Source organism: Solea senegalensis, linkage group LG21, assembly GCF_019176455.1.
Source record: "Solea senegalensis isolate Sse05_10M linkage group LG21, IFAPA_SoseM_1, whole genome shotgun sequence".
NCBI lineage: Eukaryota > Metazoa > Chordata > Actinopteri > Pleuronectiformes > Soleidae > Solea > Solea senegalensis.
In genome coordinates this window covers 16545718-16572388 of record NC_058040.1, presented here as the reverse complement: position 1 = coordinate 16572388, position 26671 = coordinate 16545718, and the positions used below count along the sequence as shown (strand labels likewise).

The 26671-nt window shown below is 41.6% G+C and overlaps 1 protein-coding gene and 1 long non-coding RNA gene across 2 annotated transcripts; one reads left to right on the top strand and one right to left on the bottom strand.

Moving 5' to 3' along the window:
* Positions 1–11: 11 nt before the first annotated feature.
* Positions 12–1298, bottom strand: LOC122758033. The gene is made up of 2 exons (XR_006358114.1): positions 1139–1298; positions 12–105 (listed from the first exon to the last, which is right to left on the bottom strand). It is a non-coding gene; the product is annotated as an uncharacterized LOC122758033 (long non-coding RNA).
* niban2a (niban apoptosis regulator 2a) lies at positions 1236–25346 on the top strand. Its single transcript, XM_044011815.1, has 14 exons — positions 1236–1481; positions 7300–7430; positions 8207–8335; positions 8414–8519; positions 8620–8787; positions 17775–17890; positions 19377–19481; positions 19569–19731; positions 21501–21688; positions 21761–21916; positions 22080–22193; positions 22401–22508; positions 22668–22779; positions 23422–25346. Exons 1-14 carry the CDS (start codon positions 1427–1429, stop codon positions 24315–24317), a joined length of 2547 nt encoding a protein of 848 aa, XP_043867750.1. The 5' UTR covers positions 1236–1426; the 3' UTR covers positions 24318–25346.
* Positions 25347–26671: the final 1325 nt, after the last annotated feature.

Here is a 26671-nt window from a genome sequence, read left to right as displayed (position 1 = left end):
TCTAAAACTTACTTTGGGCCTTGCTCAGAGGAACTCCAGCCCTTGACCTGTCCTTGGATTTAAACCGGAGACCTCTGGTTACAAACTCTCTTGTCCCTGATCAGCCTGCAGCAGTAGTCATGGTAACAACAGAAATGTTTACAAATGCATGATCTCGTACGTGACCAATTATAGTTATTTTATTTTTATTTGATTATTTACATAACCAGGTCAGTCAGTTCAGAACCAAACAAACAAACAATAAAACAATATAATAACCAATCATTTCTCCTACTTCATTTCAACTTAAAAAATGGCCACATGGGGGCAGCAAATATCCAGACAACATCAACAGTGAGAGTCCATGGAAAAACATACATGTAACTTTATATATAATCATTATTTATGTATTATTTTTTACATATATTCTAATTGTTTTTAGTAAAAATTTTACCCAGTAAAAAACCGAGTTTATTTATTTATTTCTGCATAATCTAAAATAATCCAAACCAACCACATTATACTACATATGTTCCAATTCCATCAATAAAAACCTCCATAGTGTTATTGCACCCTATTTCAAAATAAAAGTCATTTTTTCCATATGAAATCATGAATTGGTTCATAAATTGCAACTCCCTTTGTTACTCTTACTACCAAACAAAATCAGAAGAAGAAGAAGACTTGGTATTATGGTCTGTATTTATATAGAGCTTTTCTAGTCTTGATGAACTGCTTTACACTACAGTTTTCACCCATTCACTCACTCACTCACTCACTGCAACATGGGGTTAAGTGTCATTACTCAAGGACACATAATAGACTAACAGCAGCGTCAGGAATTGAACCCACAACCTTCCAGTTTGAAAGACAACTTGCCCTACCACTGATCCACCATGGCCCGATCACTTTTTTAATACTTTTACTTCTAAAACTTGAGTACATTTTCTATCAGAAAATGACTTTGACACTTAAGTAAGGTAAATGTCATAAAAGACTTTTACTGAAGTAATATTATTAAAAAAAAGTAACTTCAACGTGTACCAAAGTCATTTTCTGGTCACTTACTTGTACTTTAACTCTAAAAGAATCACTTTTAAAGGTAAATATAATTAAATAACATGTTGTTTCTGTGTGAAGCTGCTGCCTGTGGCCACACCTTTGTGAGGGCCGACTGAACACGTTGGACCAGTGAGGAGGGCGTGTCTTCCTCCTCCTCGTCCTCCTGCTCCTCCTCCTCCTCGGTCAGGGCAGAGTGAGTTCCCTCTCACCAGGGAAGTGGAGCATTTTTTCCCAGCGGCTCGGCCTGGAAACCTGACTCTAGCTGGACGTTTTTCTTCTGAAACACCAACAGCTGATTCTGATTTTCTTTTCTCCTGGAACTTTAACACGAGCAGCAGCAGCAGCAGCAGCAGCCGGGTGGATTCTTTGTTGAACTCCTGGAACCATGGGGGACGTGGTCTCCTCTCACCTGGATGAGAGCAGGCGGGAGACGATTACAGGTAAGAGAGACAACTCCTCAACAGCAGTGACAGCAAATTATTACCAACAAACAAAAGCCTTAAAATCAGCCTTAGTTTCATAAAACAAACTTCTTCTTTTCTTTTTAAAATCATACTTACTTACATGAGCAGGGGCGTATCAAGGAAATTTAGGGGCTCAATGCAGATGTTTCCAGGGAGGGGCACCTTAATCAAAGCAGAGCCCAACATTCAAAGCAATAACATACATTTGCTTTCCGTGTAACAACAGCTGTTATAAGTATTTAATTTAAAGGAATAATTCAGGTTTTTTGAAGACACTGGTTGCATGTGTCCTCAAAAACTGAGATGTGCTTACAAGTCTTTAAAACCTTTAAAAAAACACATGCCAGTTACTTAATTTCGCTGTTAGACAACATTTGCCGGCAGGAAATTGAAGTTCATTCTCCCGCACCAAACTCCATAGAGAAAATCATCAATTTTACATGATTTTTACATCACAGCCCTCAGGAGTCGCTGACCCACTGACCCACTTCTGCCTCCATAAGATAACATCAACTGTGTTATTACGTGACTTCGGCATTTTAAATTCTTTCCTCCGATTTACCTCAGTGACACAAAGTGACCACACGAGGCAACAGTAACGCCTGCAGCTTCTGTGTAAGTGTGAGCTAAAAACATTGATTTTCTCTATGGGGTTTGGTGCGGGAGAGTGAGCGGTTTAAAAAACTTCAGCTTCCTGTTGGAAATAGCTGTCTGACAGTGAGATAACATCGTGTAAATACTACATAGGATATCGTAGACTAAAGCTAGTGCAGAATTTATTTGCTGAGTGGCTAAAATCCTTGTTTTTCCACTTGTTTTTCAACAAAAAGTTATTGTCTAGGACAGAAATGTGCATAACTGAACATATGTGGACTTTTGGAAACTCAAAAACAGCTGTTTTAATGGACCTCCTTTCAGTATGTTCAGTTCTGCGTACCCGTGTATAACGCTCTTACCCAAAGGAACACACAGAATTTGTTGGTAAACAGACAAAAACATGAGTAGAGTTGCATTGGAGTGCATTGTTGCTCTGCTCCACTCACAGTCTGAACGCCAGCTCGCCTCGAAGGACGTCTTTCTAAGAGATAATAAGTAGGTTTCCCAGAGGGAAGCGTGTTTGTAGAAGTCCGGGGACAGAGTGCTATTTAGGTCTCACATTGCTGCCTGCCGCCTCCCACTGTGCAGCTCCGTGTCATTACTGAGAGTCGAGGGAAGAAAAGGAAGAAGAAGAAAGAACACTTCCACAGATGTGTAGATGAGCAGGGGAAAAGAATGATCTCACGTCACAGTCGTTTCAGGTGTCGCCGCGGCCAAAAGGTGTTTAGCACAGTGCATGTGTTGTCTCTACAATCCGTCTGCACAGGCATTTATTCATTCCTCTGCACATGTGTCACTCAGGGAGGGAGGGTTAGGATATGGACGTAAAGTGGCTGTGAGGCGACGTGAATTAAAGTGGGTGAAGCAGGTAGAAACATGTCACAGGATCAAACACTGGAGCTGCAGTGTGCTTCTCTCACACACCCTCTCTCTCGCTGCTGCTGATGATCATAAATACATTTATACTGTGAACTAATTATCGTTCCTTGTCATAGCGAACTCTTTTATTTTGAAATTTGGTGAAATATCATCATAAATATTATTTTGTCAATGTGTTTCAAAAAAGTCACAAAATCATTTTTCTTTTAATTTTGTTCATTAAAAAACAAGCTGAGCGAACTTTGAACTGTGACATATTCCCACATTTCTCAAATTGATAATATATTATATTATAATTTCACCACATTGCCTATAGGTTGTGATGAAAAAAAGGATATAAGACACTCTAGATTGCACACATCTGCACGTTTTAACACACTTATGGAACAAAAGCAGCCTAAATTCTGTGTCCTAAGAGTTAAGAGACAACGTGTCCTCACTGAGACATAAAAACAGTGAGGACACTCACTTTTTGTGTGTGTGTGTCTACTCAGCACTTCTACACAGGGAGTCTAGTTTGGACTGTGTTGCCTCCCTGTTAAAGTGATTTCATCACCTTTGCAGTTTAAGCACATTCTGACATGGACTGAGCTCCTCCCCCCCCCACACACACACACACACTGTAAGTGTAAAACATAACTCACCCACTTTGAGACCAGGACACACCGTCCTGACAGTCGCCCGCCGGGAACGTGGATGTCATCGACGTAGACTGAGCATGAACACAGTCGGGAAACTGAAGCTGAAAAAGAAGAGTTTACACTTATATATCCTGTAAACTTCCGTGCAGTGGGATTAAAAATGTATTCGGGATTACACACAAAGGCAAAGCAAAGACGGGAGGAGAGACGTATGATACGTGGATTACACAAATATCACAAAGTTACGAAATCCATGTCATTCACTTCAGTCCCACCAGATTCCACCTGCGGTTCTTTGCTGTGTCTTCCCCTCTCTCATGCTTCACTCTCCTGTCCAATAAAAGCAAAAAAGAAGAAAATTAATAAATACAAATACTTGAATTTGAGCTAAAATATTCCTGCCATGTAATGTCTTGAAAGTGAGTTGGTGTTCAGATTATTCCGAGATCTAAACTCGGCTCAGTTGCTGCTTCACCTCTTCGTTTGGTTTGGTTTTACAGCAGCTAGCATCTGTAATGTAGCAACACTGCTAGTGCTACTGCAGCACTCTTGTGTTAGTTCCAGTGTTCTAGTGTTAGCTGTATTGTTAGCTGTAGTGTTAGTTGTAGTGTTAGCTTTAGTGTTAGTTCTAGTGTTAGCTTTAGTGTTAGTTGTAGTGTTAGTTCTAGTGTTAGCTTTAGTGTTAGTTCTAGTGTTAGCTGTATTGTTAGCTGTAGTGTTAGTTGTAGTGTTAGCTTTAGTGTTAGTTCTAGTGTTAGCTTTAGTGTTAGTTGTAGTGTTAGTTCTAGTGTTAGCTGTAGTGTTAGTTCTAGTGTTAGCTTTAGTGTTAGCTGTAGTGTTAGTTCTAGTTTTAGCTTTAGTGTTAGCTTTAGTTTTAGTGTTAGTTGTAATGTTAGTTCTAGGGTTAGTTTTAGTGTCATTTCCAGTGTTAGCTCTAGTGTGTAAAGTCCCGCCCACTTGTAGCTCCATGTTTTCTCTTGCGCAGTTAGCGTTATAGCGTACTAACGCTATAACGCTAACCCTTATCGCGTGTTACTGCCGTTTTTATTATTTTATTTTGCCGACTTCTCGTGTGATTTGGACAACTTGAAGTCCCGCCCCCTGCGTATAGTCCCTCCTCCTTGTAGTTCCGGCCCTTCTTTTGCTAGTTTGCATCAATCATAGTCTTGATTTATGTTGTGACATGTTCAGGACAGACAGAGGAAACAGACAGAAGTATAGAACAGAATTGCTCGACATCTACGTTGAGTGACAGGACGAGGTTTGTGTGTTTTATGATGTGGTCTTTGTTCCCAAATTCCAGTTTCCAGCTGCGTGTAAAGGTCGTCCCCGTTCACTTTCTCAGTCTGCTGTCTTTGGCACGGCAGCTCCAGTGGAAAATACCAAGTCGGTTCACGTTTGGAACGGGGCCGCCGCGAACCAGCACTTATATGGTGGAACTTTACACAGAGGAGAGAGTGTTTTTGTCTGATCCTCGCCGTTGGAAACGGAGACAAAATGATTCGAGGCCAAGAAAGAATCTGACTAAACAGTTTTCCCCATCGATCTGCTTCCAGATTAATGCTCTGTCATGACAGTGAGGACAGGAAACAGCGGATTATTTGACATCTGAACTTCTAAAGCTGCTTTTTCTGACCCGCACTGAAGAACTAAAATATCCAGAAAAAGTTACTCTGGACACAAATGTCCACAAAAGTCTGCATCTAAGACATCATGTCATCACCGACGTGTTGGAATGTCGGGCTTTAGACGATGACGTTTGCCAAAAACTTTATTTAAACTTAAATTAATTCAATTTAATATTTTTTTGTCTTATAAAACAAATACACGTCACAGTATTTCAGTGCGGATCAGGGAGGAGTTCTTCAGAGAGTTCTTCCTCTTTAGTATTTTTCTGGAGTTTGCTTTGCTTTACCGCCTCCTTGTGGATATAATCATCCATTACATCTGACCCTACATGATGTTGGTTGTTTTTCTCCGTCTCTGTCTCATCTCCGTCTGACCCCCGTGTCCCCGCTGTGGCACCATGTTTGTCTCGTACGTGTCCTTGTGTCCTCGTCTCCTCCACATTCCGTCCCCATCTGTCCCGTCCCGTCCTGTCAGCTCTTTCCTTCCTGCTCTCCCACCGCACTGCAGGCCGACTCCCTCCCTCCCTCCCTCCCTCCCCTCCCTCCCCCCCTTCCTGTGTCGTCTCTTCCATAAACACATCACAAGTCGACGCCGTGTGACGCTGACCTCGTCAAAAACGACACAAACCGTCCAACAAACACAGGAGACTTTTTCCAGAAACTGGACTGTGGGAACATCTCGCGACGTCGCTCCTTCTCTCAAAAAAGTGAACTACAAGAGAGTAAAATATTAATAGTGTAAAAAAAGTGTCTTAATAAGACATTACAGCTTATTTTGAGCGTTAACTCACAGTAACAAGCTGAAATAATGATTTGCCTGAATTGTAACTGCTCATGGTTTGTGTGTCCTTTCACTGCCGCTGTGTGTTTAAGGCGTGTAAAATACACAATCACTGATTAGTGTGTGTGTGCAAATATAAGGAATGCATTGTTAAAAGCAGCTTAATCAAGTAAAAGTACAGACTATTTCTGACATTTAAGTTGCGTTTTTGGTCTGTTTTTCCTCGTTTTAAGGCACATTAGACTATGAAAGTGGCTAAATTTACAGGAGACCTTTAAGTTTTCTTGCCAGGCAAATTATTTTTCTCAAAACAAGATATTTTAAATCAACTTAAGAATATTCAAGGACTGTTTTTGCAGTGCAGACTTGAGAGAGAGAGAGGCAGTGAGAGGATTTGTGGAAAAACACTGAGTCAGTGGTAGATTCAGCTTCTTCTCCGACCTGGAAAGTGGACTATGATTATTATTGAGGTACTTTAAATTCAATTTAAGTGTTTTTTTTCTACTAACTAAAGTTTACAGGTTCTCACACTGAATATTATCCCGGTTTATTTGCATTTGCAGAGATGAACAGAGCGAAAATTGCATTTTAAAACAAGAGAATATCCACAAACATAAACACACAGTGTTTGTGAAGCAGCCATAAAACATGGCAGATATCTGTTTTGTTGTTATTGTTGTAGCAGCCATGAGGATAAAACATGCATAAGACATCCTTCTTGTTGAGTCACTGTCATAATAAAAAAGCCATTTGAAAATGTTATTACTTGACACTTTTCATAAAGCGCTGATATCAGGAGGCTACAGTCGTTAATTTGCATTCATTTAACTCACCCAGATTATAGCTTTGACATGTTAAGAATATGTTTGATAGATTTATCTCACTGTTTGACAGACTCTTCTGACAGGAAACTAAAGTTTGTCAAGGTTTCGCTCTCCCACACCAAACCCCATAGAGAAAAGCAGCGATTTTAACATCACAGCACACAGACGTTGTTGATCCACTGCTGCCTCCATCAGTGAATTCAAACGACTTACTTTGTGACTTTGGTGTTTAAAATCCTTCGTTCAGATTAACCTCAGTGACACAAAGTGACCACACGAGGCAGCAGAGGACCAGGAGCTCCTGTGGCCCCATGAGCTAAAATCGCACATTTTCTTCATGGGCTTTGGTGTGGGAGAGTGAGAGGTCTTTAAACTTTATGTTTTTCAGACTGTGATGTTTTTCCTGATCTGGTGTCTTGTGTGTTCTGTGCTCACCGTCTGCAGCTCGCACCAGAGATGTGATGAGGGAGTTTGGCGCTGTGTACCAGCAGCAGTACGCCGTCGCTCTCTTCAACAGCGTGCGCTACGAGATCGAAGCAGGAGGAGGGACGCAGTCGCAGCTGCTGCACAGGAAGGCACGTTTTATTTTTCTCTTTCAAGAAAGAGACTTACAAAAGAAAACATGTTGTGATGTGGTTTTGAAAATCCAACAATAATACAGGCATATTGAGTCATATACTGAAGCACTGAGGGATGAACAATGAGACAATTACAATAATCGTCACAATATAATTTTATTACGTCTCCTCCCTAGCAACAGCTGTGGCCGGAGGCACCGTGTTTTCCTGTTGTCCTTGTAATAACTCGTAATAACTCAAGAACAAATTTGCACAAATGTTCACTTCGATTCAAGGAGGAACTGATTTGCTTTTGGTGGTCAGAGGTCAAAGTTCAAGGTCACAGCAGCCTCACAAAGCAACCACAATTTTGTGAAAGCGGACTACGTTGCAGGACACAAACGATGCTCTACTCTGTATTTTCACAACATGTCTAATAAGAATTGAACAGGACTCGGCGTACGAATGTTTTACTGTGAATCAAATAAGACAGAAGTGCAATTAACAGTAAATTTAAGAGTGTTTTTGAGTTTGCTCCGAGTTGCAAATCTGACCTCAGAAGGTGTTCAAATTGAAAGTTTCCACGAGGAACTCAGAAATTCCGACTTCCAACAACACTTGGAGTCGGTGACGTGATTTTGATGCATTTGTTGGATTATTTCTACAGTGTTTTGTGACAAAGCATCTGTCGCGCCCCTCCCATCAATGTTATTTGTTCACGTGACACATACTAATCATGTTTGGTATGAACACACCTTTATGATGACGGATTGCCGCATCTATATTCTGTGCAGGATCCGTTGGCGGGCCGGTCCATTTTCTCTGGGAGTTTGTTTCAGTACCTGGAGGAGAACCGGAAGTGGAGGAGTCGCTTTGTGTCCGTTCCAAACAGCTATGCCATCAACCTCTATGAGAGCAAAACGGTGAGTTTTCTCCCAAACCTCAATAAAAGTGCGCCTTTAGCACCTGTGCTACAACACCTCAGTGTTTCTCTCTGACAGGCAAATGAACGAGGGCTTCACCCAAAGGTCACCATCAACTGTGCCGGGTACAAGGCCCTGGACTCTCTAGAGGAGTACATGGAGCTGATGAACACCAGCCTGCCAGGTAAGAGAAGACACAAGTACGAGTTTCACGTCAATTAATAACTAGAAGAACAGTTTCTGGAGAGAAAGAGTTGCCCACTGTGTCTTTTGACTTGTTGCAGGCATCAAGGCCAAAGTGGGCAATCATCCGTTCATCAAGTGTGCGAGCGAGTTCCCGCTCATCCTGTACCACCCGTACGCTCGTCACCACTACTTCTGCGTGATGTCGGAGAAGGAGCAGAAGAAGTGGCACGCGGTTCTGCAGGACTGCGTCAGACACTGCAACAACGGTAACGTCAACACGCAAACATCTACCGACACTGATTTCACTCAAACTGACGGTAAAAGTCGTTTTTAGACACAGACAAACATATGACAAAGGCAGCACAACAGCAGGAGGATGTCATCCAGATGAGGGGCGGAGCTTGGCTCGAGCTCCAGGAAGCAGCCGGGAATTATCCACAGTTTATCCACAGGGAGTTCTGGAGAAAGTTCTTGAGAAAGTTCTTGAGAACGTTCTGGAGAAAGTTCTTGAGAACATTTTGGAGAATGTTCTTGAGAACATTTTGGAGAACGTTCTGGAGAAAGTTCTTGAGGAAGTTCTGGAGAAAGCCACCAATTTTATTCAATAAGATTACATAGAAAGTCAAAGCAAACATGTGAGAAGATGAAGTTTTTGTAGGACAATGCTGAGCTCAGGACACAAAATCAGCATCCTACACTTTATTTGCTTACGTTCAAAGACGCAAATATACTTTTTTTCCGTCTTTCTTTGTGACCTTCTTTGCCCCACACAAAAATCTACACTCCATTTAGCGTGAACGTAGTTTGTTTTAGTCACTTGAGTAGAAAACACAAATCATGTGTTGTCGCGAAAGCCAATCGGACGTGAGATTCTTACAAAAATCTGTGATGTTGTATTAGAAATGGAGGACATTTGCGAGACATTAGCTTCTCATACACCATCTCGCTGTTCGCATGTTGACACGTTGTCGTTCTCTCTTGTAGAATCGTTTCCCACACGTCTCAACTGCTGGAAACAAGAGATCAGATCAGTTCTAATCTTTGGATTATTATGAAATTATTGATCAGTAATAACCAGTTTTAAGTGACACACGTTTTCAGTTTACCTCATATGTGGCACTTGAAGAGCAGAACAATGGGCTGCTCAGTCCGTGTCGGTGTTTCAGACCAGGGTGTGTGTGTCTGAATGTTTCACAGTGTGAAGGCTTCACATGCCATCTGAGTGAGGTGGTTAATGTAGGAGTCTAAGACAGTAATGTGCGCTTGTTATTGTTGTTGTCGTCGTCGTCGTATCACAGAGGCGCGAACGAACAACAATCGCTGCCCAGTTTTCAAGACACATTTGTGTAAGAGTGTTCAACATGAGCGGAAATCACTCGCCTGTTTCCAAAGTGAGTCAAATAAAATTCCGTGACCAAGCTTTTCTGCCAAGTATGTTGACATTTTTTCAGTGTCTTATTTTAAAGAGTGTCAAAGATACATTTTTGTGCTTGTGTGGAGGCATGCAGGGACTTGGCTCACCATGTTGCTGAACATGAAGCATAAAATATTCACACAGTGTTTACTACAATAGTTTCATGTCAATACAACTTGTAAAGTGCATGTATTTGCTTTGAAATGTACTCCCAAAATATGCTCTCTTTATGTTAAATAAATCTATATTTACACCTAGAACCTCCATAGGAAAGCCTGGAATTAGTTTTACACTTTTTTACACAGATTTTTCCAACAGGAAAATCAAATCTGTGTAGTTTTGTAAACTGCATGTGTCACCGCACTGAAGTCCATAGAGAAAATCTGTTGTGTTTTAAGCTCATGCTCACACCGGAGAACAAAGAATTTCACAGAAGTCACAAAATAAAACATGTGAACTTAATGAAGGAGGCTGCAGTGGATCAATAACTGCTGTGTGCTGTGATGTAAAATCGCTGGTTTTCTCTATGGGCTTTGGTGCAGGAGATGAAGCGATTTAAAAAGCAACACAGACTTCAGTTTCCTGTCGTAAATAGTCGTCTAATAGTGACAGAAAGCATAATCGTAGCATCACAAGTCTAGTGTAGCCCGCTATTGCTAGCTTTAGAGCAAACAACAACTACATTTGCTAGCTTATAGCGGCAAGGGAGGGGCTAGGCTAACCTTTGAGCAAACAACATCTCATTATTAAAAGATAAAGTGCATTTGTTCACAGTTATTAGCACTTAAAGGACGTGACTCAGAAATACTTAAGCTGACCATAATTTTTCCAATACCTAACCTACATGTGGTTTTCAGGCTGTGGGTGTGTTTCACAGACTGAGCTGCTTTAAAGCTAACATGCTTTACACTGAATTCATCTGTGACTTTGCTATTGTCAGGGTGTTAGGATGGTTACACACATGCAGCCACTGTAGTCGTCAACACGGCTCAAAACTAGACAGAGTTTACTCGTGTTACCATAACTGAGTAGGTTTTTTGTGTACTTTTGTGTACATTTAGTTAAGTAAGTTTTAGTTAAGTTTACTTGGAAGTTACTGTACTTCACTAAATCACATCTGAACTGCTACTGAAGAAAAAAATGTTGGCCTGAATTAAAATCAATAAATAAATTCACGCACCGGAAACTTTTGCAATGAATGATGAGGACAGGTGAATGATGAGGACAGGTGAATGACGAGGACAGGTGAAAGACGAGGACAGGTGAATGAATGATGAGGACAGGTGAATGATGTGGGCAGGTGAATGAATGATGAGGACAGGTGGATGATGAGGACATGATGAGGACAGGTGAATGATGTGGACAGGTGAATGATGAGGAGAGGTGAATGAATGATGAGGAGAGGTGAATTGGCGTTAATTAAGGTCCTTGAGTGTGTGACATTTGTGACCTTTGACCCATTTTGACTGATAGATTATGTGTTTACATATTCTATTTTGTCAGCACTTTAATTTGTAAAGGTTCAAAAACACTTCAATCAAAAACTATTAATATGAGATTTGTGTTCCTTGTCCTTTTTGCACGACTCAAGAAAGTAACTTTTACTCCAAGTACATTTTAAACAAGCTACTTTTTCTTGTACTGAAGTAAAATGTTATCAAACAGTGGTACTTTTACATGAGTAGAATATTTCATTACTCTTTCCACCTCTATAGACACACACACACACACACACACACGTAAACACCGTACACCCCAGCGTACGCCATACGTTCCCCGTATCACAAACCGTACAATTAAAACTTCATACCAGTGATTTGAATGAAACCACACTCTCATCACCACGCTGACAAAAGCTGCTTAACCTGATTTAGCCTTGTTTTACACGATTAAGTCATCCGACTGAGCTGCATGCATTCACCCTCTCATAACACACGCTAACAAACGACTGAAAAGTTAAATTCTGTGGAGCAAACACATCCTAATGTTCAGATTCCTCAGAGTGGGTGAGTGAGTTAGAAGTCAAACCCCCGTGTTTGTGCTTCACACATGTTCAGATCTCACTTATTCACCGCCTAATACGACCTGTCCGGACATGCTCAGTGAGCGCCACAGTCCCTGCCACGCATTCCAGGCGTGAAGGCGTGTGTTGTCAGACACAGAGTAAACCACTGTGTTGCTGTTTTACTGTCACCATAGCTGCTGTAAGCGTCGACTGGCATTCGTGTTTTCTGGCCTGTGTGAACACGCCCTGTGTCTCACCTCCATCTGGTTCAGTGTTTTGAGAAAAACCAGAACCAGGGGGGCGGGGGGGAAAAGGTGATGAATGGTTTTACAGTCTGACCTCTGACCCCTTGCACTTCCTCCAACTCACTGGACCTTTTAACCACACATATGTTGATATTTTTGCCGGGATTGCAACACTTCTGGGACTTAACATGTCCCACAAATACAGTAGCAGAAGAAGAAGTAGACAGACAGGCACAAAATAATCCAAACTCCTGTTTGGAAGGTTCCAGAATCACAGATTTGGACGACACAGTGTCAACATTTTGCAAATACAAGTTCAATAAAGAAGGTGTCGCCTGCAAACAGGCTCTGATTGGAGGATACCAGCTGTCAATCACAGTCATGTGCCGTCCTTTATTGTTTGTTTTCCTCTAAATGGAGGCAGAATTTACAAAATTGACACCAGAAGATCTGAAACTAGTGGTAGAGATCACTGACCACTCAGGAAAATGTTAATGGCATTATAACATGATGCTCACTTCCATAAAGACTTCCTTTACAGTGGATTTCCCTTTTGTAACCAGTGGAGGCGCCCCCTGGTGACTGTTCAGTATATTTTTGATTCTGTACAGCGTAATCAGGTCCACTTTTTATGTAAGTGACAAAGTCTATATCAGATTAAGTCAACATTATCTTATATTTGTGACCACAATTGCGTGAATAACTCAACATTGTTCTTAAAAAATGTAGTTAAGTCACAAAATTGAATACTGTGTATAATTGCACTGCAGTGCAGACATAAACTGTAGATTGGAGAGACAGACCATTAGTGTTGTAGTTATTTTCATAATTTATCAGATGGAAGAAAAGAAAATTGGACAAATACAGTATGCCAAAAAAATCATCAGTCATTGGCTGCTCTAAATTAAAAAAACAAACAGTATCAGAATTGGCTGAAAAACCCAATGTGTTCGACCCCATAGAAGCATAGCAAGTGTTCCTAATAAAGTGGTCAGTAAACAGGACGTCGTCCACTCATTTCTCTTTTTATGCCTGTATGTTTCCTGAACTGCGTGGACAGAGAGTTGAACCTCAGCATGACTGCACACACACTCACACACACACTCATGTGCACGTGTGTGTGTGTGTAGTTTTGTCTGCAGTGGTTAAGTCTGTGACTCAGCGAAGGCTTACAAAGACAGGAAGTGGCCAGAGAGTCAGGGAGAGGCAGACAGGAAGTCGTCTGCGCTGACAAGCTTCAAGTGAATTCACCGGACGTTAGAAGTCAGAGGCACAAGCGTTTATACTTTCCTCCTCCACGTGGATCATAGAGGACTTCTTCTACGATGTTACACTTGAGTCCTTTAGGGACAAACTTGGACCTTACAGCACAACCTGGTTCAGTCCTCATGGTGTTTTTTTATTTATTGTTTTGGTCAAAGATGATGACAAAGACGATGAAAACCATGGTTCAAAGAGAGGTTACAGGAGAAGGTCCACCAGTCCTGAAGGTTCTCAATCATCCAGGTCTTTAGCTGTGTTTCATTTACATTGGAAGTCACAAATTCAACGCATTCCGATGCCAACATATCTTGGTCTGGCTAATGAAACATAGAATTACTGACTTACTCCGAAGCAAATACGACAGAGGTGCATTTAATGGTAAAAGTAGGATCTTGGAACCCTGTGTTGGGGTTGGCGTCTCCATGGGACGTTCCTGTTGAAGGACATTGGTAATTCTCAGTTCCGACTACAAATTGAATTTAGTTTACTGTAGGTACCTGGACTTGCTCGACTTCAGTTGAAGACAACTCACCGCTAATCCAAAGAGGTTTCTTCTGCTTCAACCCTGATGACCCCCATATTTACACCTCCACTCAGGTAGAACTAACAACATCAAACAAACATGACATCAAGGTTCTGAACGACCTGCATACTTTCATCTCTGTAGACAGATATTCAGCATCCAGAGGCTTCAGACCTGGATGTTTCCACCAGTTGGTTAGAAGTGAAGGAGCTTCTTGAACAAGAAGATGAAACATCTCCAACTTAACTCAAGCGAGTCCAGCTGGAGAGTCCACACCAGTACTGATACAGTCAGTCCTACAGCCAGCAACAACATGGCTGCCAGCTCTTTTAATAAAATCCATACCTGAACTGAAGCCCATTAAGAAAACCAGCGCTTTTAGCTCACAGGGACACGGGAGCTGCTGGTCTACTGCTGCCTCGTGTGGTCACTTTGTATCACTGATGTAAATCTGAACGAAGGATCTTAAACACCCGAAATGACACAATAACACATTAGAAGTTACAGAAGGAGGCGGCAGTGGATCAACAGCTCTGTGCTGTGATTGCTGTGACGTAAAATCGCTGCTTTTCTCTGTGGGGTTTGGTTGAAAAAAATTCACCCACACCAGTTTCACTCTTTGTAAGATGAGTGTGTGAAATTCTTCTGCACTTCGACTTTGTTGCTCACTTAAAAAGGGGGGGGACTTTTGCCCTTTGGGAGTGAGAAGGAAAAGGGAAACTATGCTGTGATGAACCACTGTACACATTCAGTCAGATCAACACACAGATTAGTTTCTCTGCAGTGTGTGTTCATGTGTGTGCGTGCATGTGTGTGTGTGTGTGTGTTCGTATAAATAGCACATGTGGCAGCGTTTACCACGCTCTTTTTATTTGAGGCATTTCCCTCCCTGCCTCGCTCACCACGATCTGGATGTTTTAGTAGCAGCCAGGGACGAGTTCCCAGGCCTTCACTTACACACACACACACACACACACACACACACACCACTGTGTGTGTGTGTGTGTGTTTCTGCCTCTTTAGGACCTTTTTTCTGTCAGAAACACTGACCTTGTCAGGGCCGGTATGTCCTCATGGAGGCTAAAACCTGGTTCTAATGAGGCAGGGACTAAAGATTTGAAGAAAAGCTCCACAAACCTCTTTCCACAGTGTTTAAAAACCCGGAAAGTCAAGCATTTGCATATCAAATGAGCTCCGATGTCAAGCAGCAGCAGCAGCAGCAGATCGTTTTATTAGCGATATTTAAAACACAACACAGAAGAAGCTTTAGTGCTTTAGTGGATTCAAATCTTCAGAATTTGAATGTGTGGTTTTGTTTTTTTCTGGCAGCCAGATGAGCAGTGTCTGTGGCTCTGTGAAGCTGCCAGTTTCATCACGATACAGAAAAGCATCGTAAATATAATGAGCCGAGCCGAGGACACGGCGATAAGAACTAAGTTACCAATGATGATTTACTGTGTTGGCAGTAAATTTAAAGGGCTAGTTCAGGTACAGGAGCACTAGTGGGGATTATTATTTATTCACTAAAGAAAGTGTGTCTGTCTACCATGGTTAAAATAGTTTGGGATTTTTCATTTGTTTTTAAAATGAGTTAGTTTTAACTAGTTTTTAGAGCAGGTTTGCTAGTTTTTTACAAGTCTTTATTTTTTGTAAATGCTTAGTTTTAGTTTAGTTTTTAATTAGGTTTAGGTACAAGATTCAAAAAGGTGATAATATATTTAGTCTCTTAAATACAGCCTTTCAAAATTGCACATTTTGACACCAAATTTAGTTAGTTGTAGTCTGTAATCTTTTTTTTTTAATTCTAGTTTTTATTTTTATTTCAGTTAACAAAAAATGTTCTTTCAATTTTAGTTTTCAGTGTTATCGTATTATTAGTTTACGTTAACTACAATAACATTGCTGCCTACGCTAGCTGGTGACGTAGCTTGTTGCTAGCTTGTTAGCATTAGCCTGTTTTCTGTATTTAGCTGATAACTAGCATGTTGGGCACCATTACAAGTTGTTTTACCATTACGCAAAAGTTATTTCACTCCTGATCGCATTATCTGGGATTGTTAGCCCGACTTCGAAAATGTGATTTAGTACAATTTCAGTCCGACTAGCATGTTTCCTTGTATTTTAGTTTAAGCCTTTTTAACCTAATCCAATCCAACTTTATTTATACACGACAACAACATAACTGAAACAAATCAGATATAAATAACACATAGAAAAAAAGTATGATGTGTACAGTTGTTTTTCATTCTTAAAAAGGTTCTTTATACACACAAAACCTCCCAAAATGACTCTAAACGCTGTCATATTTTCGCAAAGTCGTGTTTTGCTTGTATACACAAAAAAAACGGCTCCTTATGAAAAGCGGATACGATACAAAACTTTTGCATAGTTTTCTTAAACGTGTCAAAAACATAAAACATGTGTCCAAGCCCTGAGTTTCTGTGTGAAAAGCTTCGCTTTGAAGTCGTTAAGCAGAAAAAAAAATGGTAAAACACAGTCTGCGATGATTAAAAAGCTGAACTGTCCTTTAATTAGTAACGTGTGCATCAGACGGACGAGCTCTGTTGTTGCCACACAGAAGGACAAACTGCAAATTAAAGGGATTTTTCTTTTTAATCCACACACCTGTTTATACACGCATACACGTTTGTGAGCCACTTCTGTTGTCCTGTCAAAGCTGGGAGGGGCGGTAACCATAGCGACCACATAGAAAATGTTCCTGTTTCTGGGGGGATGACACATTGGTGCGTGATGGGGACAGAAATCCTGCAACTGTGACTGAACAGGACTAAATTAAGACTCAGAGGTGACTCAGATGCTTCAGGAACTGAGAAAACGCTGATCACGAGAAATAAACTTTTGACCGACACAAAGAGTTTGTAGACCTTGGTCAAAGCATTTAAGCAAAAGCAAATTCCCTGAAGTCTGTAATGACCTGAGCAGGCCACTGAGCTTCTAGTGAAAAAAAAGTCAGTCATGATATCGCGATAACAACATTTGTGACAGTATTTCACAGAATTTCACGACAAAAGTGTCAATAAAAACATAGTTGTGAGGCTAAATTAATCGATTACTTCAAAATCATTTAAAAATAATGATTATGTTAAGTGGTGGGCCGCATTAAATCATCTGGAGGGCCACATTTGACCCGCGGGCCGCAAGTTTGAGGCCTCTGATTTAAGCAAACTGTATGTTTGACATCGACAGCGCACCAAAAGGTTTTTCAGAAGGCGATAGCTGCTGCGCTAGCTCCTAGGTTAAACAAATGGTGTGAGAAAAAAATTCTACCAATCATTACATGTAAAAAAAGATGGCTAAATTACTGCAGCTGTGAAAGAGTCAAAATCTCAGTGCTAACTGGCTTTAGCAACATTATTTACCTGGTTCCTAAATGTGTTTAGCTGACTAATTAGCCTAGCTAAAACACACCAAGCTACATGACTGTTTGAACACCCAAGTTACACCCGAGCTACTGTACAAAGCAGCAGAGCTTTTAGCATGTTAGCTTGCCTCAAACAGAACACAAACATTATTGTTCATACATTTTATTTTCTTTCTTGGTTGAATTTGCTGTCAACTGAAAGCTTCATTTCTAACAAATAGACTAAATAAAGGTCATAGTGATGCTAACTGCTGTGCGGCTAACATTAGCAAAACAAAAGGATTTAGAACAATGTTGTTTATTTCATTTCTAAGAATGGCTGGAAACTGTGTGTACAACCAACCTATCGTAGCTCAAAAAAGTCTTATTTTCCTCTTTAACGTTACCCACTCTCTGCTCTGCTCTTTGCTGTCCCCAACAGGTTTGTCTGAGGAACTAACAGTCGAGACGCCGGCGTTCACCGACTCGGTGAGGAAACACAGACAAGCCCAGGGACACTACGGGACGTGGGACATGATGTGCGGGACACCGCCACAGGTCAGGAACTCAGATGAGTTATTTTGGTATTTAAAGTATTTAAAAAAGTTGGAATTCATGTTGAAACATTGCTTTAACGGTTATGGTAGCACAGTTTGTGGTATTAATGGTATTTAAGATATTCTTTGACATTTGAAAGAAAATGCCCCTAAACAAAATACAGTATATTAAAAAGTTTAATTTCTTACCCTGATTACGTCCCCTCACAGTTTCCAGGTTTGGAAATCCGAGTTCAGAACGACCCATGACCTTGGAATTGGAGTTGTGACTAAAAAAATGTAACAAAGTCTTAGTTCAGAATTGTTTAAATATCACTGTGATGGACGATTTTAAAACACACACACACACACACACACGTCTACATCCTGATCACACACATACACATACTCTCCTCACACTGGAGAATAAGCCGTTCACAGAAACAGCAGCACAACCTCACCCTCACACTGTTGAATGGAGGCCTCCGCTCTGAATGAGCTCCTTTCAAATCTCCACACTCGCCCTCTGTGTTTGTGTTTGTCACCGTTTCTTCATTACACCTGATTTCCTCCTGTTTCTTTTTCCAGCTCCAGAAACATGAACAAATTCTTATTTAAAAAGGGAAGCGAGGTTGTATGAAGTATCGAAATCGCAACATAGTCGACTGAAATGACCATTTTAGATTGAATATTGTCCTGATCTATACACGTCATACTCTACAGACTCAAGAAAACATCTGTTTCTTTTCAATCATTTTAAATATGTTGCTCAAATGAAAACGAGAATAATTACGTAAAAATCGCAAATTTCAGTCAAAATAAACACAATTCATTACCTGCTAATTAACTCACTGTTAGACGACTCGAGTTAACAAGGAAACTGGAGTTTGTGTCACTTTGTGAACCTCACACCAAACCCCATAGAGAAAATCGGCGATTTTACCCCACAGTTCACAGGAGTTGTTGGTCTACTGCTGCCTCCAACACCAACTTCAAATGTGTTATTCTGGGATGTCGGTGATTGAAATTCAACATTCCGCTTTATTTCAGAGGCACAAACTGATCAGAAGCAGTAGATCAGCAGCTCCTGTGTCCCTGTGAGCTAAAATCACTGATTATCTCAATGGAGAATAAATTGTTTAGAAAGTGACATAAAGTTAAGTTTACAGAAAGAAAAGCCTCTCAAACAGCAAACATATAAAGAAAACAGAGTTGTGTACGTGTGTTGACACTCTTTATGCAGCTGTGACTCATCTCAATCGCTCCACTGTATCCATGTAACCACACAGGAAAGGCTGTGGTGCTTTTTTTCCAGGTTTATTTTTGTTTTTCTGTACATTGACGATTTGTTTTTTCTGTGACGACACCTCTTGTTGCCATGGTAACTTTAACTTCCTGATCCCGGGACGGGGAAAGATGGGGGTGGGGGGTGGAACCTCAGAGAATTTATTTGCACATAAATAAATACACTAAATTTAAAAGATGTTGTATGTTATGTGTGTTTGTAGATTCTGGCTAACCTGGTGATGGAGACGCTTCACCCTGAGTTAAGAAGTGTGATTGGTCCACGTCTGAAGGGGAAGATGCAGCAGAGGCAGAGGAACTGGATGTTGGTGAGTTACAATCTAAACGTCCAGGGAGAGAAACAAAGCGGTGATGATGTTTGTGAACATCTCTCTCTCTCTCTCTCTCTCCTGCAGATTTCTGACGCCGTGTACCGGCAAGTGTTGTCTCAGACCAGCAGTCAGTACGGAGCTCTGGTGGACACGTGCGAGGCGCAGAGAGCTCCACTGGACGCCAGACTGAGGACCGACATGGACCAGATCATCACATCCAAAGAACACGTCTCTGGCAAGATACGAGGTGACCAGCTACCTGCAGAGTTTGTTGTTTTTGAAGTGTGGTCGTCAGTGGAGACATGAAGGAATATCAGCTTTTCACAACAGGAAAATTAAGTTTGTAAACTGCTCTCTTCCCTGCACCGAAGTCCATACAGAAAACTAGCAATTTTACACCACAGCTACACAGGGGTTGTTGATCCACTGCTGCCTCCATCACTATGTTCAAATGTCTTATTTTCTCATTTTCAGGGCATGAAATCTTTAGTTTAATTTTACTAAAGTGACATTAACTTACAAACAAAGAAGCAGTAGACCGGCAGCTGCTGTGTCTCTGCGAGCTAAAATCGCCAATTTTCTCTATGGACTTTGGTGTGGGAGAACGAGTGGTTCACAAACCAAAGTTTCCTGTTGGAAAAAGTTATCTAACATTGAGATAAAGACAGAAGAGTAAGTTCTGACTGTGTCAGTACCTCATACATACACACTTCAAAAAAAAGAGAAGCATTTAAAGGGACAGTCTGGGGATTTTAGAAGAGGGAGCTGCTCCAAAGAAAGAAAATATTATACATCACTCAATTGATATTTCAATCTCGTCCATAAAGGCCATCTCAGTTTACCCTGTCATGCAGCAAACACGCTGTGCAAACTTGATTTGGTTGACTTGTACCATGTAACAGGATCTTCCACACCTCCGGTGCATGCTCCATTGTTTGCCTCGGTGACTGTCGCTGTGTGGTTTTTTTTTCTCTCTCTCTTGCTCGGGGATTATTGGCAAAGCAAAAGTGACTTGTCTGGTCCCTGAGTAACGCCACGGTGCTCAAGTTTCCAAAGACATACAGCACTAACTTACATCCCACGATTCCCCCCACATTTTTCCATCTGTGCTCACTCTCCACTCACAGATTTTAAACTTGTGACTCCGTCTCTCGCTCTGTCTAATTAGCAACTTCTGAAGTACCTGGGGGTAAAACCCTGCGAGTGCTGTTAGTGTTCTGTTCAGAAGTTAATCTGGCACAGACCACTCTCTCTTTTCCCCCGTGCGTACCATTACCCAGTGAGTTCAAGTGGCAGGGCCGCATTCCATTGCTTTCCATTCCATTATATAAGCATTTGAAACTTCATCCCCGCAGATAAGATTCGACTGTATGCAAACATGCAGGTCCTGCTTTACATGAGGGTTAATGCAAGAGTCTAAGTGCTTGTATGAAAGATGCTTAAACGTGCGGTATTGAAGAGGTAGGTTGGGTTTCATAGGGAGGTATTGACACATGATTCCGTGCTAAAACAGATTTTAATCACTGATGCAATAATGTTCACTATCTCAAAAATATGTTTGACACTTTATCTCACCATTAGGCAACTGTTTCTGACAGGTTTGTGTCACTTTTTAAAACCTGTCACTCACTCCTCACCATAGTCCATTGAGAAAAGCGATTTTTTAACATCACAGCACGCAGGGGTTTGTCCATCCACTGCTGCCTCTGTCAGCAAGTTCATACTTGTGTTACTTTGTGGTGTTCAGTGTTTGAAATGCTTCGTTTGCATTTACCCAACTCTCACAAACCTGCCAAAGAGGCAGCAGCAGACCAGCAGCTCCTGTGTCCCTGTGAGCTGATTTTCCCTATGGAGTTTGGTGCAGGAGAGTGGAAATGTTACAAGATGGCGCAAACTTAAGTTTCCTTGCGTCACCGACCATCACGGCAATCACACACTACAAAGTCATCTCCATGTGTTTTTATGAGTTGCAGCAACTAACCATGAGCGCGTTTGTCGCTGTGTTGCTGTTGGCAGCTCTGGTGTTGCCTAAGGTGGAACCTCTGCTACGGACCAGCATCCAGCCTTACATCAGCTCCATCCTCGAGGCTCTGATGGAGCCCACAAGCAGAGGTTTCTCGGAGGTCAGGGAGGTCTTCTTCAGAGAGATGGTGGAGATCAGCAAGAACTCGCTCAACGGAGGGGCCAAGGAAAAGCTGGGAGAGGTGAGTCGTGCTTCACTGGCCTCAAATCTGTCTTTAGTGTGTGTGTTTCTGAGTAACCGTCTGTTCCCTCAGCACATGGACAGACTGTCCATGCTCGCCTTCCACCCCGTGAAGATGCAGAGCTGCTACGAGAAGGTGGAGGAGCTGAACCTGGAGGGCCTTCAGCAGAGGTTTGAGGTCTGCAGCCCCAACGTGTTTGTCAGCAGAGCTCAGATCCTTATGAGGGAGGTGAGCCCTTCAAGAACTAGCATGTCTAACACTCCCTAAACCTCCACAAGACAACACACAACCTCTGTTGCCACCTGCTGGACAAGAATTATTATTACAATTAGTAGAGAACAGCTCAGGTTATATGTAAGTTTATCTTGTTTTTTTGTCATTATTCTGACAGCAAATGGACAATGCTGTGTACACATTTGAGCAGTTGCTAAACCAGTCTTTGAAGGACCAGGGTGAAGAGGACATGTGCAAGAACGTCCAGCGATGCCAGGACAGGGTTCTCAAGGTAAAACCTATTTTCTATCTATTCAAATTCTTGAGAAACAGACTTACAAATACAGTTCTAAAATAATTCCAAAAACATGAATTTCAGTTTCCCCTCAAACCTTGTTAGGTTTTTACAACCTAAACAAGTTTCATAATTGGCCGTTATTCCAGGATGGACCACTTTTGTTTTCGTACCTGACAAGCATTTCTGTTGATTCCCCGTCAGAAATACGATTACGACAGCAGCTCAGTGCGTAAGAAGTTCTTCAGAGAAGCTCTGCTGCAGATCATCATCCCCTACATGCTCCAGCAGCTCTCAGATTCCTGCTCACCTGTGAGTAGCACCAAACATATCAACTTCTTTACAATGAATGTGAGAGATTCTCTGAGAGTCTCTGAATCCTTCAGTTAACCCTAACCCACATCTGGGAGTCAGGAATCAGAACCAAAGACTTTGCCTGAAGCTCATTGTCACTTTCCAATCACTCCTCAGGAGCTGCCTCGCTTCAGAGAGCTGATCTTTGAGGACTTCTCCCGTTTCCTGCTGGTGGAGAACATGTACGAGGAGGTGGTGCTGCAGTCCGTCACCAAGGACATAATGATGGGTGAGGCACCGTTCTTGCATAGGACTCAGTATCGCCACTGATTTTTGGAACCATTTAGATTCTACCTCTCAAAGTCAGGATAGAATTGGATGAAAATACAAATTGTACTTGAAGGTGTGCGATGTCAGTGGAGAAAAGTTCATCTTTACAAAGGGCAGCACATTAGCTAGCTACTCAAATCAGGTTTACATGGTTTATTCAGCTCAAACAGGAACAACATCCAAACAGAGGTCTTGGACAAGACATATCGCCCAGTTGCTGTTCATTTTTGTCCTACCAACTTTGGTAGGCACCACAGTACTTAGTGCGTTAGCCACTAACCAGGCCAGAACCAGGCGTAAGGAACACCTATCGTGTGAAGACACTGCTAAACCTGACACAGCACGAGACGACACAGCACGAGACGAAAGGGTTAAAAAGAGGATTACCCAAAAAACAACCTAACCTTAGCGGTTAGTAATAGTAACAGCCAATCATACATACGTACAGAGTGCACCCACATTTGGTGGGAACACCTTTGCATTAGCAAGTCCTAAACGCATCCTCCAGGACCAGGTGTAACGTATCGCCCAATGTCAAAATGTGTGACAGTGTATGAGTTGCTAACTTGTCTAATTGTCTCCTCTTGTCTTCTGTGTCCAGCTGTGAAAGAGGCAGCTGTCCAGAGGAGACACAACCTCTACAGGGACAGCATCGTCCTCACAAACAGTGACCCCAACCTGCACCTGCTTGGAGAAACACCTCAGGTGGACTGGGCGGCTAAATTTGGCAGCGAAGAGCCAGACAGTGCGGCCAATGGCGGTACTGAAGAAGGTGGTTCTGGGAGTAGACGCAGGCAAGTGGTGTCCATGATCCAGATGGACGGACTGCCCCTGGCCTACGAGTCTTGTATGGAAGTTCCAGGGGTGGAGCTTATTCCTGAGGAGGATGTCGAAACCTGCGATGACAAATCAGAGGATAAAAGTGAGGATGAGGAGATACCAGAGGAGCCGAGGTCTCCTGATAGCGTGGATGAAATCAGGGACTTGATTAACCCAGTGGTGGAGGTGGCGGTGCCAGTGTCGGGGGAGGAGGAGCAGAGCCCTGTGACCAACCTGATGGAGCCAACCGACAGCACCATCACCGCAGAGGACGGGCTGCAGGAGGAGGTGACGCACGTCACCACCGTGGTGGAGAAGGTCCCCCGGAATTCGATCAAGAAGTCTCCACAGACACTCCTCAAGGAGCTGCTTGGAAGCGAGGGGCAAGAGCCCACTAAGGACGAGCAGGTGGAATCTGCCGTCGAGATTGTCACTGAGGAGATGCTGGAAGCGGTACAGGAAGAAGACAGTCAACTGATCACTGAGGTTTCTGCAGCAGAATCCGATTCCGATCCGCCACCACTGCTGCCTACAGACTCCAGCTCGCGAGACGACAACGGCTTCCAGTCACCGACGAACCAAGAGTCGGACGAAGGTGTGAAGGTGCCGATCACAAACGGCCTGAGCGGAGAGGACAAAACCATTGACCCGGTAGAAGTGGAAGTGATTTTGGCGTAGGAAGGAAAACGTCCTGCATGTAAATATGAACCCGGAGAAAACGTTGGTAATGCAAAGTGGAAAGAACAAGGATGATTTTATTTAAAGCTTTCATTTTTATCTATTTTTTTGGCGCTGTTGAACGCTCCAAAGCCAACACTCTCGTCCTCAAGACTTTTCTGAGACATATCTTTGGTGACCGGTAGTCTTTTTGCAGCTAAGCCAAAACTGATGCATGTTTTCATTCATTTTCTGTGTATGACAGTGAAATCCCACATCTCTCTAAGTGGTATGGGGCATCTGGGGGTTCAGCAGAGTTTGGAGAAATGTATAAAAAAAAAAGAGAGAGAAAGCTTTCTAAAGTACGACTTTAGTGTGTGACACTGCTCCAACAACCAAATTATCATATTCTTAAAATATTGTAGATTTAATCTGGTGTCAATTTGGTAATTTTTACTGTTTACATCAGTAAATGCAGCAGCAGATCAGGTCTTATATTATACTCGTGATAACTCTATCTGGGAAACAGGGGGAGCCATAATGAAAATTTGGATGCCTCTGGATTTGTAACTACTGTTTTTTTTTTTCAAATATTGCCGTCTATTTTTATAAATATTTTGAGTATGCAAGCTTTTTTTTTGCTGAGAAAAAAAACGTATTTGCAAATGGCCTTTATGTTTCAACACGTTTCACTACAAACCAGTGATTTTAAGGGGAAAATAACCAGAAAACAATTTCTTCAGACGAACTAAGATACATGTCACTGAAGTGCTTTGAACTTTATTTAAAACTAGTATTTTCCTATTTAATTCCATCATTTTCTGGGTGAGTGGGAGACTTCACACAACATTCAATATATCTTCAGTGCTTCATTGGTATCAAACTGCATCAGATGATTTTTGTTCTTACCAGTATAAAATATATAAATGAAACACTCACATGTGAGATTTCTTCATGCTTGGGAAAATGTTCCAGGAAACCGAGAGTTTTAAAAAGAATCTGTAAATACTAGGCTTTATCTCTTTGAAATAAAAGCAGTCTGCAAAACTACTGCTAATGTTTTATTGTGTAAATTCTGACAGAAAATAATCCTAATCCTATTAAATCTACACAACCTTAAATTTATGATACTTTATCAACACATTCAGTGCTTTCTCTTCCTCTTATGAGAGCTTTTTTTAAGAGGAAAAAGAAGTTTGTGTTGCTTTATAAACCTCTTATTCTCCAGCACCAAACCCCATAGAGAAAATCAGTGATTCCAGTACACAGGAGTTGTTGATCCACTGCTGCCTCCATCACTAAATTCAAATGTCTTATTTTGTTTAGATTTACCTCAGTGACACAAAGTGACCACACGAGGCAGCAGTAGACCAGCAGCTTCTGTGTCCCTGTGAGCTAAAATCACTGATTTTCTCTATGGACTTTGGTGTGGGAGGAGAGTAAGCGATTGGTTCATAAAAGTCCCACAAACTTGAGTTTCCTGGTGTTAAAACTTGCCTAACCCCAGGATTAAGCATTAAGGTGTGGACTATGTGTCAGGACCTCATACAAACACACTTTCCATTTATTTAATTCCTATGAGTCAGAGTGACACTTTTTGAACCTCCATGTTTTATCTTCTCCTAATTTAATCTAACAACCTTGTGCTTGCTACGAGAAATTATATCAAACGAGCAATTATATCAAATAAAATCCAATTGTCACGGAGGTTTTTATGCCGTGAAATCACCTTCAGATGATCAGTTACGCGTCTGTTATCAGGATCACTTAGAAAAACAGTTGTGAAATGCTAGAGGAAACGATTTTAATCATAAAATACACATGAAGCTTTGAGTTAAAAAAAGGCTCTGCTGCTTTTGCTTTTCCAGTTCCTTTGTCATGACCCACATTCACCGTCTCAGTGACTCATAAAAGACATAAAACTCACATGATTCACTTCCTCAAAACGGACAAGCAGGAGGAGTTTTACACCAGCCTAGAACCAGAATACATTATTTTTTTTGTTTTAAATTAGATTCTTTTTTATTGACGTATTTTCAGGAGTTACAAAGATTTGAAACACAAAAACTACGTTTGGTTTCAAGTCGTCAAGGCAAAGAGTTCAATGTGAACTTTTGAAATCCACGGAGATCGAGCAACATCTATATATCGCAGTACCTGACAGACCTGACTCTTATATACTGCCCCCTGGTGCTTTCACAAGTATGGAAGCAGCTTGGAAAGAAAAGCTTTCAGTAGTGCAACACCTTTAACTTTCACCTCATCCTACTCCTGTCACAATAAAAGTCTGTAAAACAAATAACATATTTAAGTTAGTTAGCGTTGGAGTCGACAGCATTAGTGATCACTACGAGATGCACGCAACGTCACTCACA